Genomic DNA, 13,557 nt, shown 5'->3' with positions numbered 1-13,557 from the left:
TTTTAATGTTTTGTCATTTTATTTAGTTAATAATCAATAAATATCTAAATAAAATGGCAAAATGAAATAAAAATTTATTCAGTTTCTATGCAATTTATATTGTGTATAATGTGGTGCGCGCAGCTGCGCTAACATGTTCAATTGTTTCGCGGTGCAATTTTCTCCAAAACAAATGCAAATGTGTTTGCTTTACTTACTTTATTGACTCATCTCTTAAACCCGTCTTACATTTTTGAGATTTGACAGTATCCATGGTCTTAGTTTCCTACTTTCAATTGCGAATGCCAGTTTGACTTTAAAGGCTCCGGAAATAGTGTCTTGACCAACTACTGGTGTGGTGTGTGTGTGTGATTCTGTAAGGATTCTCAAGCTGTGATGTCATATTGATGGTATTTTAAAGTGTATTAATTTAGATTGGACTGAATAGGAAATCACTGAAGGCCCAGGGGTGGAACGCACGTCACTGCAAACCACCATGGTCAGTTTAAGGACCTTAAAATGAACTGACACAAGTAAATGATGATAATGTCATTTAAACTGAATCTAGACAGAGATAAATCAGCACAGTCACAGATAATAAGCTGCATCTGATCTACATTTTTATTAGAATTAAACATTTCAGAGTCTGAGTTTTCTACACTTCTTTTGAACTTAAAAGTCACAGTTTTGATAATATCCTCTTATCCTCAGGGGCTGAGAGGAGCCTCTCGGTGTCCATTATCACCGCTTAGTGTCTCAAAAAGGCACTCATAAATCTCACACATGAAGGTCGCTCTACCATTCAGCAGATGCTTTCTGCAGCAGCGGAGGAAACCCCAAAACACTTTAATTACAACGTCCCACAAGGATTCAACAATTGTGTGCTACAGTCAGTATTCAATGGCTCCCAAAGTGACATTCAAGGTAAAATGTCAAATGTTTAAATTCTCATCACAAAAGGTTGGTTTTTATTCTCATTTTTGCATTTCCTAAAAAAAAAAACATCTGAACTTTGTATCCTTAAATCCAACAACCTCTAGTGAACTCTCATTGTGACAATAAAATATTTTATTAAAGGCAGGCATTTGAAAGTCTACTGAGGCTAATTTTCTAAGTATTTTTAAATAATTTCTCCAAAACCAACAAAAAACGGAGAAATTTTTAAGTAGCTTTAATCTGATCTTTGTTTCACTTTTAACAGTTAATATTTATAATTAGCATGCTGGTCAAGATTGACCAAAAATGCAAACATGTAGGGTGTTGGTGGACTTTAAAAGGCAGTGTATGACACATTCTTTATCCAAGGGAGACCAGTTAGAATGTACAAATCTACTTAAGAGTTCCCAAAAATACTCACCTTGCATTACAAAATTAAAATTACTGGCTGGTAATTCATGGTAGTTCATGAGAGATGACCAGAGTTCTGACCGTAGTGACGACAGAAGCAGCAGCAGCGCATCATGGGAGAAAACAGCAGGTACTGTGCATCAGATTTAAAGTTGTAACCTGCAGTGCAGTTTGCAACGACAGTTGATGCAAAAACTATGTGTTTGAGCATAAAAGGACTGATGTAAAGTCAGCTGGAGAAGAGGAGCCTGAATAAATCCAGAGATAAAAAGCACGCTGAGGGTTTTCCATGAAGCAGAGGAGCACAAGAGCCAGGGTAAATAACAGTTTTTCACAGCAAGTTAACCAAGACTAGCCACTTGGTCCCAGCTGCAGCTTCTCCTGCTTATGTTTATCCAACCACTGTAAGATCTGTTGTTTGAGTTCCTCGTTTGGCCTGATCTGGTCCATAGTTAGAGGACTCCTGTTGAAGGGGTCGGTCTGGTCACTGTGAGGAGCACACACATAATCAATAATCAATCAATCACTAATTTTATTAAAGACAAAAAAAGGTCCATAACAGATTGTAAAAATAAATAAATAAATAGGTAAAATACATGCAAGCTATTTAGGCTCACATAAAGGTTAAAACGCCAATAGTTCCAACATGTCAGGGACAATACATGAACTAATCAAGTGTTGAATTAAAGATTAGAGAAAATATTTAGATAATGTTAGAGCTCAGGAGGAACACACCTGAGAAGATGTCTTGCTATAGTTGAGCGGTCAACTGTAACATTAGAGGAAGGGAGAAGGACGGGATCTAACATCAAAGTGGACATGATGGGGTCCAAAAACTCATCTGGAGCATCTGCATAGGTTTCTTCTTCCTGTTGCTGTCTGTCCGCATGAGACTAAAGAAAAAGGCACAATGATTAAAAAAAAATGCTGAATTCCTAGATTACTGCATTAATTTATAATGGTTTACTCAGATGCTAATCTCCAACAAACCACAAGTCAAATTATACCTTTATTTTATCTGCAATGAGACCAAAAGTCACTATCATGTCACCAGGCTTGTTGATCTTCTTCAGCACCCGAAGTGTCTGGGAGAAGAGGGTAGGGGAGTAAGATCGTCCATCTTTTGGGACTGTGGCACAGAAATTCTCCTCATCACTGCAAAAGACAAGAGCTGGATGTAAAGTTCAAATAAAAAGAAACAAAGCAAATGGTTTCTCACTCAAGATTCAGTTTTATCATGAAAGTCTGCCATCTTGTGAAATAAAATAAATAATTCTAACCTACCCCAAGTTGAGGTAGATTGTGCAGATGTCAGAAACGAGCTGCTGTGGCTTAAAGTCAAACTCGCTGAAGTCCTTGACTTTAAGAGCCCCCATCTTAGGACCGACCAGGTGCTGCAAGAAGTAGTTCAGCATAGAGATGATCCTCTCAGCTAGGAACGGGTGCACAAATATACCCTTGATCTCTGAGAGAGAGAGAGACACAGAGAGACAGACAGACAGAGACAGAGAGAGAGAGAGAGAGAGAGACAGAGACAGAGAGAGACACAGAGAGAGAGAGAGAGAGAGAGAGAGAGAGAGAGAGAGAGAGAGACAGAGAGAGACAGAGAGAGACAGAGAGAGAGAGAGAGAGAGAGAGAGAGAGAGAGAGAGAAATATTTAAACACAAGTACTATAAGTGAAAAGTTAGTGCATGTACATCTTTAATAACGTTTGAGTCAACATGTTTAAATAAATAAACGGTTTTATAAAAGTATTATTAGTTTAAACAATTTTTTCTCCACAGAAAAAATAAAAATATATCGATAAATCCTGTTTGTTCATAAATGCCTAAATGAAGTATCTAGGGCTGCAAAAGCTGCTTGAATAAACATAAAAAATACATAAACAAACAACAAAACAATTGTATCTGTAACAGCCTATTGAGCCTGACCTGAGGTGAGGAAGGCTAGTGTCCCGATGGTCTCGTTGGACATGATGTTGTGGAAGCGTCCCAGCTGTCCAAACATCTGCAGGCTCGACTCCTTTTCTCTTCGAGCATCAGGGGCTAGGCCTTCCCACTCACCTCGATCCCGCTCCAGCTGCAGGATCTTGATTTTACTCAAGTACTACACACAAAAGTAAATGTATGAGATGTGGCTCAACACAAAAACCCATGACCAAATCTAAATTTCATCACTGACGACATCATTTTGGGAGGACTTCAAAGCACTGAAAAATGACCAAATAAGTTCAGATCATCGACATATATGCAAGGAAACTCACCTGAATCGCTTCATCCAGCAGAAAGATGGCATCGTTCATCAGTAAGTTGAGGAACTTGAGGAACAGAGGGGGGTTCATGGCCTCCAGGTTTTCAGATGCATAGTTGGCCAAACGCTGAATGAAAAAATATCAAACAGAATAAAAAACAAGTTTGAACTTAACAGAATGCTTTTAGTTGGTAATTACAACTTTTGAATGAGAATGATCTAATCAGTTCAACTGGAGCACAACAAGGAACTCTCCAAACTCCAAACATTTCAGCTTCCTGTTAAAACCACAACTGTCATACCACTGCATGCAGGTGAGAAGACCGCGAGTTCAGATAAACAGTGAAAAACTTTACCTTGATGCTCTCCCTGTAAATGTCCTTGCTCCACATGTACTTGAGAATTGGATACATGGGTCTCCTGTAGTTGAATTTCTGTTCAAATTGATGAGGATCACCTGGAGAACAGACAGATAAGAGGTGAGTAAACTGTTAGCATCTGCTTGTTTACATTGTTCAGCTGTTCTTTATAAAGAGTTCCCTTTTAGTCCACTCACTCGGTACAACACTTATGGTATGAGACGTCACACCTCCGCATGGCCTGACTCAAGACATCTTTAACCACGCCCTTAGGCACATGATGCGTGGTGAAAAGCGGCGGGCCCTGGCTGCATGTACTGTAAACACGCTTACCATCACAGTCATTATTCAGCTCTTACACTCTTCACCTCACTGAGAACACCCAATTTTCTAACTATGTGCAACCAAGCTAGAAGAGCTTTCACTTTACAAAATCAGCTTCAAGGTGCATGAAGTAGGAATGACATCCTGTGGTCAAATCCGAGTACTGCAGCCCAAGCTTCAAAACAAGCAGGTTCGTTGGTTTCGTGGCTGTTGCCAGTTACGGATCAGCGCCAGAAGAGATGAGTTATACACGGTAAGTTGAGTAGATAAATACATTTCACTGTAATACTGAGTTGTTGATAATTGAAAAAGTAGCTTGAGACATTTTCAGAGCAACTATTTGCTTTTATTTCACCGTTAGCGTCGTTAGTGCAACATTTTACCCCATAGAGTAAAACAAAAAGGATGACTGTTCAGAAGACACTGCCACCAAGAAAAGCTGCTCAGACCAAACTCAGGGTGTGTGACCAGCTGTGTTTTACCAATCCAGCTAGAGGTAAGGCTCTGTCCAGAAAGAGGTTCTCTCATTGGATTGTGGAAGCTATCTCACTCGCTTACAACAGCAGGGGTCTCCCTTTACCTCAAGGTGCATGATAGAACATTCAACCGGGGGTATGGTTGCTTCCTGGGTCCTTTGGGCGGGCCTAATATCCAATACTACATTTCTTATATCTTGTTCCGCTAAAACGGTAACTTTATTTAATTACCGTAAATCCTCTAATACAGGCCCGGGTCTGTATTTGACTCAAGCTCATCAAGCTCCAGGCCTTTATTGGAAGGAGGGCCAGTATTAGACGCAGGCCTCTATTTCTATTTGAGCAAAATGAACGAATGTTTCGCTGGAGTTTTTGACAATTAAAATTGCGCCCACATTTTCAAAGTTAAACACAATTCTTTTAACAATGGTAGTTTCTGCTTCAGCCCTCTCCCCCCTCCCCCTGCGCAGCGGCCGCAAACTCACTGATGCGCCTGCAGCCTCTCGGAGTTCCTGCTGCTCTAAACATTAAAATAATTATTTCATTTTCTGTTCCTCACTTCTGATTACCTTCAATGGTGTCTGTTTGTTGCAACCAGCAGGTACAAAAACTAACTTGTTTTTATTTGACTATTTTTCTGTCCTGCCTGTTTATTATCTTCCTGCATCTCCTCTCAATCCTTAAGAAAAACTGCTACCTGGGTTCATATATATTCACCTCACGAGTTACCTTTGAACTGCAGTTCTAAAAGATATACCAACCGCAAAAACAGTGGAGTGCTCGCTGCTTGCCGGCCGCATCAGTGATCAGTGCGTCGGAGGACAAGGTGATGTGCCCCGCTCCACAGCAGCGAAACACATCAGGCGCAAATAAAAGACAGAAAACATTAAAGGAAATGAACCGACATGAACGATCGCGTGTCAGTGCTGACGCTCTGGCAGAGCGCGTTGCCCCCCCGAGCGCAGGAGCTTGTCACCTGCTGACAGCAGGCTGCTGTCTTTTCCGAGGGCTGCATCTTGCCGGTCATTATCACGTGACAGCGACTAGTCGACGACAGGCATAAAAAGTCACTATAGTGAAGTTGACTAGTTCATACAACCCCTATTGCTCCCCAGTGTTCTGCAGCGCACGTTCTCTTTGAACTTGATATCAAATTTTCGCCTCCTCTTCGTCTCCGCACGGTTAAAGTTACACTCGCGGTCTATCACTGGCAAATCAAAAGTGAGACGATGACACAACCGCTCCCGTACTTGCTTGTTACCACATTCCACCCGGCCACAATAAGAGACCGGCCATTATTCACCTCCGCCGACTCCGACACCGGCCAAAATTGGAGACCCAGCCTTTAATTGAATACCGGCCTGTATTAGAGGATTTACGGTAATTTTTCTTCGTGGTCAAGACTGACATATGAGAAACACACACAGAATTGACATGGCGTTTCTCCGTGTCCCGGTGCTAATAGCAAAATAGTACAAATAAAAATATTTAAGGTAAAAAAGGAGGTAGTAAAAGAGAAGACAAAAACACAACATGGCTTTTAAATTCAGTCGATGTCTACTATGCGAACTTAGTAAGTTTTAAAAAGGTCATTTAAAACTAGCAAGTTGAACGTTCTAAGAACTCGCTTCACCTGTAAATTCAATGTCAACAAACACAGTGATGAGGGCCTCGGCCAGCTGAGGAGCATATCTATAGGAGCAGAAGACCCTTTCCCTCTGGTACACAACAGGCTGAGCGGCACCCAGAGCCTGCGGCTCCATGTGAGGCATCACCGCCTCCAACACCTCCGCAAGCTTTGCTCTTAAATGAGGATTCTTCATCCTATTGAGCAAAAAAACAAGGAACAATCTGAAAAGTGGATTGCTTTTTATATTACCGCAACCAAAGTCATGTCAGAAAAAGTCACGTACCTTTCTACATTGCCCATAAAGACAGTAATGAAATTAAGAATCTGCTCCAGACTTTCAGCGGAAGTCTCCAAAACGTCGTCTGCAAAACGCCGTAGGAAGATGAAAAAGTCTCCCACGTTTTCTGCAAAAAACTCTGATAAACACAAGCCAGCTTTTAGTTGAGCCTATCCTTATGGAGAATGCTCAGCAGCGTTGAATAACTGTACTATGAATAACTAACCTCAATTATATTGTATGCACAGCTGCAGACACAATAAAACCCTTTCTTCAATGGGCGCATTTCAAAAGATCAATTAGCTACGAGACTGAAACCTGAAGCCACATAACCCTGTCCCTACATAAGGTGAAAGGTTTAAGTGGACCGGTCATGTTGGTATTTTTTTATACCGAGTTAAAAACAGCAAACCTAGTCTGTAATGACAATGTACCCCACCTGGAATGAAACACAGCATGGTGTTGTGTAGGGAGGGCAGGGGGAAGCTGAGCGCTACATGTTCAGGACCCTGGTTTTCCATACTGAGCTGAACGAGCAGAGCGGCGGTGGAAGCCTGCAGGTTAAGGCAGCATTGTAGCATGGCGGGCTGTGTGGTGGCAGCTTTGGTTGACAAATAAAAAGTCATCAGACGCTCAAACTGCTCCAGGAGCTGCTCTGACATGGGGTTTCCTGTTCGCTGGGCCTCCTGCCATGCCACCTGGAGCCGGTGGAGAGACTGGTTCATCTTGACCATCTGCTCGTGGAGTCTGCACACACACACATGCACAGGGCTTCCAATATAGTTGTGATCACTTGTTTATGGCGTTTGACTTTATGCACCTGTGGAAGCCAAGATACACGGTGAGTTGTGTGAAGGTGAGGTTTTCAGTCAGCAGGCTGTAGGACTGTGCAGGCTCGACCTGCTGCTGGGGAGGCACAGGAATCAGACAGGTCTCCTTGTCGAGACCTGTCATCAGACAGAAATTAAAACACGCACTCATGTGTTATTATTGCTGCGACATTTGTGCAAACAACTTTATAGAAAATTGTAGAACTAGATGAAATACCCAAGCAGTTCCAATGATTCAACAGTGCATTATACTGACCTCTTGCATGAATGCTGCGATTGCGCCTCTCTTCTTCGCTCATGTCTTTGAGAGCACAGTAGGTGGGATTGAAGGAGAGCAGTTTGAGTGAATGAGGCTTGCAGAATGGCTGGCACAGCTTCAGCAAAGCGGCGCCCAAGTTTAGGAAGAAAGCATCCGAGGCGTACGTCTGGTAAAAAATCTCTGGCATCTGATTGGCCCAGATTTTGGCTCGACCAGAATTAGCCTGCAGACAGCCGCCCAACCATGTGAGCAGCAAGTGGCGGGTCTCACCAGATCGCTGCTGCAGCAGGTTTTTAAAAACCTGGTGTATCTTGTCATGGAACTGCCCCATGAACTGTGAAACAGAGAGAGTAAACCTGTGGCACCTGGAGGCATTTATAGTTTGATAATTTGGCAAAAAATAAAAATAAACTAAAGAAGCTCATGTACTTGGTGAATGTTGCCTTCCTGGACCTTTGTCTCCTGGGCACTTGAGCGAGAAGGGTTCAGGAAGTAGCCATGGCCCTCAACAACACCTGGGGTTTTCAGCAAACAGGAAATATTCAGCACCGTCCCCAGGAGAGTTTTCTGGTACTGCAAACCATTAGCAGGGTCTTTGGGCAGTATGTGTTCAACCAACACCTTAAAAAAATCAAAAGAAAAATGATTTAGAACTAAAATTATCTCTCAGGTTCTGGAACTACTGCCTAGGTTTTGTGTATTATTTCATAAATGATTTCCTGCTGACTAAAGCCGGGCGTACACTGTGCGACTTTTTCACTCGCAGCGTTCAGCTTCAGCTCAAACTGTACGACTTCCTCGCAGAGCAGATCTCACGAGTCATGTGCTCACACTGTACGACCCAGTTCTCGCATGCGACCTGACTGCTCACACTGTACGTCTGGTAGCAACACGTCGGCCCTAAAAATGTGCTAAAAATAGCAGTTTTTACACAACACGTCAGACTTTTTTGTCTTGTCTTGCCTGTTGTCCTTCGGGGGTGCTGCAGGAGGACACACAGGCATTTATGGGGGTTGGATGAGGAAAACGAAATAAAGTAAATCTGTGTTTTGTGATCAGTTTAATTTGACATGAACACGACAAACACACTTTCTTGACAATCTTTGTGAGTAAAAAAAACGTGTAGAAACAAAAACGAACAGCGTGTGTTATTAGGGAAATAGCGAGCGACCGGCGTTGATGCAGGATTGCGCATGCGCCATGAGCGGTTCTGATACTTTTTGGATCGTAGCTGCTCGCAGCGCTGCTTCAACAGTGCGATACCCTCACGAGGGACGAGCGAAATATTAAACACACCAGAAGTCCGTGCGACCTCACGACTGCTGATCGGCAGCTGGTCACGTGGTGTTAATCGCCTCTCGTAACCCCCTGTACACTACACGACCGCTCGGCACAAAACTCGCCCCGATCTTGTGGATTCTCGCACGACTGGAAAATCGGCTCAAAAAAGTGAAAAAGTCGCACAGTGTACGCCCGGCTTAAAACTGCATGTTTCCTCACATCTGTTTGTCTGCTAACCTTGGCAATGTCTTTCTGGTGACTGAAATAGAGGAGAACGTCGAGGTAGAAGTAGAGAAGAGGCTGGCACAGCTCCAAGTCTTTTAAGCGTCCCTGAAGAATATCGAAAACAGGAACCATCACCTCCTCAAAAGTACGTACCTCTTGGTCAGAAATCAGGCCAGCGATGACCTCCTCAACAAATTCAACCACCTCCTCTGGATCTGAAACACAGAGACTTTGTTAGTGGAAAAACCAGAGAGAGAGAGTTATTGTGATTCTCCTCAGGCTTAATGCAGGACCTACGTGCTCCTCGGAAACCTTCCAACAGCAGGTCGAGAAGCTGCTCATAAATGTTCTGGTTGATGTAGATCTCTGGTGTGAGCAGGACTGTTCGTGTGTTTGACACAGACAAGTTCTTACAGCGTACAGCAAATGAGAGTAACTTCTCAGGGACCTTTGTCACCTAAACCAAGAGAGCAGATGTTACATTGTTAGTTTATCATTTACCAATCGTTCTGAAAAATGGGAGGATTCTGATAACCAGTCGTTAAAAGCTACAAGGCAAACCTCCTCCTTGGCTCTCTGGTAAGAAGAAAAAAGGTAAGGGATGGCACATTTCTCTCCAGCATCGCGGTCAGCTGACAGGTTCACTGCGCTGCATGATGTCATGTAAATGAGCTGGTTTCCAGGCTCGAGCAGCAGCAGGCGGTTAAACAGAGCCTGAAGGACAAAAATAGGAAACATCACAGACACAAATCAGAGCAGAACAACCATTTCAAAAAGAGTTTATCATTTCTGTTCAATGATTAAAACTAAAAGTTGATGTTTAACCTGCTCTATGTTGTCCATGTCCAGCCAGTCCTGTCCATCCAGATCTGCAGCCATTTCCTCCAGGTAAACGCAGCGAGGTGGGATCCCATTACCGCCTCTCAGACTGGGATCACCTAAAGGTAAAACATAATCATCTTAACACGAAACTAACAACAAGGCCGAGTTATTCCTAGCTGCGAAATAACCAGAACTAGAATAAATAAGACATGAGAGTCTCAAATGTAGTGTGTGTGTGTTTACACACAGAGGTGAGGATAAATAACCTGGGAACTAACTGGGGGGGGGGCTGCTTTTAGCCAATATTTCCTGAAACATGGTGAGTCATTCTTTAGCAGTCTGACTGAAGACGAGTGACTCAGCCAGCTCACAGCACTGGAGGTCTTTGTGCTGTCTTTGACCACCGTGACTCATTTGTCTCTGACTGGAAACTTATAATTTGATTTTCAAGATATCGAACAGCATCCAACAACGGCCTCTGAGGAGAAGCGGGCTCCACCCGCTGCTATTTCTGATCTGCATCGCTATCAGCGAGCATCTACCCTTCATACGTTGTTTTCATGTGAAAGCAAGAACTTCTGCAAAAATAAGGTTTTCTGCTAATATCTGAATTTGTTTTCACAACTGTATCAGGAGCACAGACTGACTCCAGAACCCTGAGATCACACACACAGAAATCCTCGAGTCTGAACCTCTTTGTCAGCAGCTCTGATCTCAACATCATGGAGTCATTCAGAAATCTCATTAAGAGGCAGAAGCAACTAAAACCACCTGAATTCAAAGAGTCTTTAAAGTTAAAAATATGCTTCATGTTAAGAAGACATAAAAGATCAAAGTGAAGCGTATGACAACATCATCCCTACTGATGTGTTACCAGTCCAGTGTTTGAGCTAAATTCCACACAGCCGTGTGATAATCGTCCAGGTTCTACTTACTGTTATCCAGAGTGATTAGAAATATCCTCTGGATCATGTGATTGACATTGAGCTGTTCACAGAGCTCCTGTCGGGACCGGAACGAGCGGCTAATCTCTGCCACAGAGTCATCGTTGTCATCGACACTGTCTGACACAGAGTTTTCGGACTCTGACTGGCTCTCTCCTGAGTCCTCCGCTGAGAGAAAAGGTGCATTTAGAGCAGATGTTACTACAGGAAAAAGGCAGATGTGTATTTGCTACAAACATTCTGTCCAAGCATATTTGTGTAAAATAGAACCTTTCTGCATTTGAGGTGACATTAAGTAAGATGGCTGAGCTTTATTATGTCAGCAACTCTTTAAACTGCAACAACAAATAAAAAACTAAAGAAAGAAAGAAAGAAAGAAAGAAAACAAATGCCCACGAAACCAAACCTTCCACTCTAAAAATGAAGCAATTTGGTGAAAGCTGCTCTAATGAAAGAATAAAAAAATATATTCTAAAATAATTTTTTAATGAAAATATAATCACAGATATGCAGTTTCATTTCTGCAGATAGATCAATCTGCAGTATAAATACCACACTGTATATTGAGACTTTCACTGATTGTTAAATAAACGGTTTGCCTGCATCCACGACAAGCATGCACTCCAACAACATGAAATCACAGCTAAGCTGCAAAAGACCTGCTGGAAAGGTTAATATACATAAAACGGGTAGCTAAACGCCTCTACTGCACACGTCTTAATGGACTAATTATCAAAAGAAAATCTGATCTGCAGCTGCATAAAATGTAATACGTGAAGTAGCCAAATTAGGTTATGGAACAATGATAGCTGCTATTCTCCTCTCACTTAGCCCCTAAAAGGTTTACACACCCCAATTGTAACACTAGAGCCAATTAACATCTTGTCTTTTCTACAAAGGATGTTCGTTCTGTGGCGCTAAATCTATATTAAGACAACGGTTACTCAGTAATAATGCAAGATTCAAACTCTCACTCACATGGTGGTTGAGCAGACTGTTGCGGTGCTTTCTGGCCAGATGCAAACTGTTTGGCATCAGCCAGTGAGCTGAAAAGGGCAGCAAAGGGATTGCAGGAGATGTTGTGGTTGTTGTTGCCCTGGTCAGTCATCTCACTGGGGCTCAACACTCACTCCATCCAAGATTCCAGCCTCAAGAAACAATGCACACAGTTAATAATGCACAAAGGAAATAGCCCACAAAGAAGTAAGCAAAGATGAACAGAACGCTATTCCAGAACGCTAGAAGACACTATATCAAATACAGGCCATTTGCCATTTAATCTGGGAATTTCCTTGTTTCCCTACCTGCTGAAAATGTTAATGTTTCTAAATTAAAATATACTAGCAAAAATTATATGAGAACTATTTTGACATGTTGCTCTATGGACAATTTATGCTGTTTTATGAACAATTTAGGCTATGGACATATCACAGAAAATCCATTCCGGGCCCAACAAGTTCAAACTCCAAAAGACTCACTCAGCTCTGCTGTCACAAAATATCATTCATCCCTGTCAGCAGATCAACAGCCCAGTGAACTTTGCATTTTTACAAACCAACAATAAATATGTAAATTATGTGCAGATTCTACACACTCAGGTACACACTAATGACTGAAACACTACTGCTTTTACTTTATTTGATGTTGGTAGTTTATTATTTTTAATATTCTCGTTACTGTTCATAATTTATAATCAATCTGGATTTCTAGTACTAGTACTTCCATCAGTGTATTCAGCACGTTTTGTAGTTTTTATAGTTTAACTCAGTCTTTATAAAATACAATATTTTCAGATGCGGTCATAATGTGTTTGTATGAAATCCAAAGTAAAACATCCGTTAACTGCTAGGTTAACCAGCAGTTAGCACCCTTCAGCGATTAGTTAAACTACTTCATCGAGTTTCAACAACTCAACGTTGTGTTATTTTAAAGCTGCCATACTACTAACTTACACTTTATTAGCAGAATCAGGTTAACTTGACACTTGACGAACTGGCTAGCAGGGTTAGCTTGTTAGCTCAACGTGATGCAACAAGCTAAGCTCTCATAAGGTCACAACGGACCATTTTCAACGTTTATTTAGAAAACCAGCACACGTGTTTATGTGCTTCCAGTATACACGATGTATAAAATACAGTAAAGAACGCTGTCGTACCTGTTTAACGATCAGAAATTAGTGTTTTTGATCTGGAAGATAGCCTCTACGTAGCCTGAAGCATTTCCTCAGTAAACAGAAGCTGGACGTCATCAATGTGAGACGACTGCTATTTGTTTCTGTAAATGAACATTTCGCCAAGCGAACCTGTAAAGCCGTCTTTCATTACAAAGCATTAAAGGTTTAAGTCATATAGAATTTTACATTACAATTTTATAATTTTACCTGCTTGGACGGGTTGTAGCCTGTAGTGTTTGATAACTACCAGCAAGGGGCAGCAATACTCTGTGTCGTCATTCTCGAGGACATGATAGTTATGGACATGATAGTTTGGCATGCTGTTTCATAGTTTTTATTATATATTTCTTTTTGATAGCTGCTTTAGTGGGAACGGTGGG

General features: G+C 41.9%; 1 protein-coding gene across 1 annotated transcript; it reads right to left on the bottom strand.

Moving 5' to 3' along the window:
- Positions 1 to 1,445: 1,445 nt before the first annotated feature.
- On the bottom strand, positions 1,446 to 13,298 carry ube4a (ubiquitination factor E4A (UFD2 homolog, yeast)). The gene is made up of 20 exons (XM_015951578.3): positions 13,160 to 13,298; positions 11,983 to 12,152; positions 10,996 to 11,172; positions 10,064 to 10,176; positions 9,800 to 9,952; positions 9,536 to 9,695; positions 9,251 to 9,453; positions 8,162 to 8,353; positions 7,730 to 8,066; positions 7,464 to 7,590; positions 7,083 to 7,390; positions 6,650 to 6,782; positions 6,370 to 6,560; positions 3,934 to 4,034; positions 3,591 to 3,704; positions 3,259 to 3,433; positions 2,611 to 2,791; positions 2,334 to 2,481; positions 2,062 to 2,219; positions 1,446 to 1,813 (listed from the first exon to the last, which is right to left on the bottom strand). The coding sequence occupies exons 2-20, from the start codon at positions 12,110 to 12,112 to the stop codon at positions 1,678 to 1,680; spliced, it is 3,237 nt and encodes a 1,078-aa protein (XP_015807064.1). The 5' UTR covers positions 12,113 to 12,152; positions 13,160 to 13,298; the 3' UTR covers positions 1,446 to 1,677.
- Positions 13,299 to 13,557: the final 259 nt, after the last annotated feature.

The sequence above is a fragment of the Nothobranchius furzeri genome, chromosome 13, assembly GCF_043380555.1.
Source record: "Nothobranchius furzeri strain GRZ-AD chromosome 13, NfurGRZ-RIMD1, whole genome shotgun sequence".
Lineage (NCBI taxonomy): Eukaryota > Metazoa > Chordata > Actinopteri > Cyprinodontiformes > Nothobranchiidae > Nothobranchius > Nothobranchius furzeri.
The sequence above is the reverse complement of the archived record's forward strand: the minus strand, read 5'-3'. Positions and strand labels throughout refer to the sequence as shown.

What these genes read in the sequence shown, in the direction of transcription:
- ube4a (XM_015951578.3), bottom strand. Translation starts at nt 12,112, where the DNA reads ATGACTGACCAGGGCAACAACAACCACAACATCTCCTGCAATCCCTTT. An exon ending in TCGCAGCATTCATGCAAGAG is followed by an intron (nt 7,591 to 7,729) that starts GTCAGTATAATG and finishes GTCTGATGACAG; the next exon opens with GTCTCGACAAGGAGACCTGT. An exon ending in TGTTGACATTGAATTTACAG is followed by an intron (nt 4,035 to 6,369) that starts GTGAAGCGAGTT and finishes TCTGTTCTCCAG; the next exon opens with GTGATCCTCATCAATTTGAA.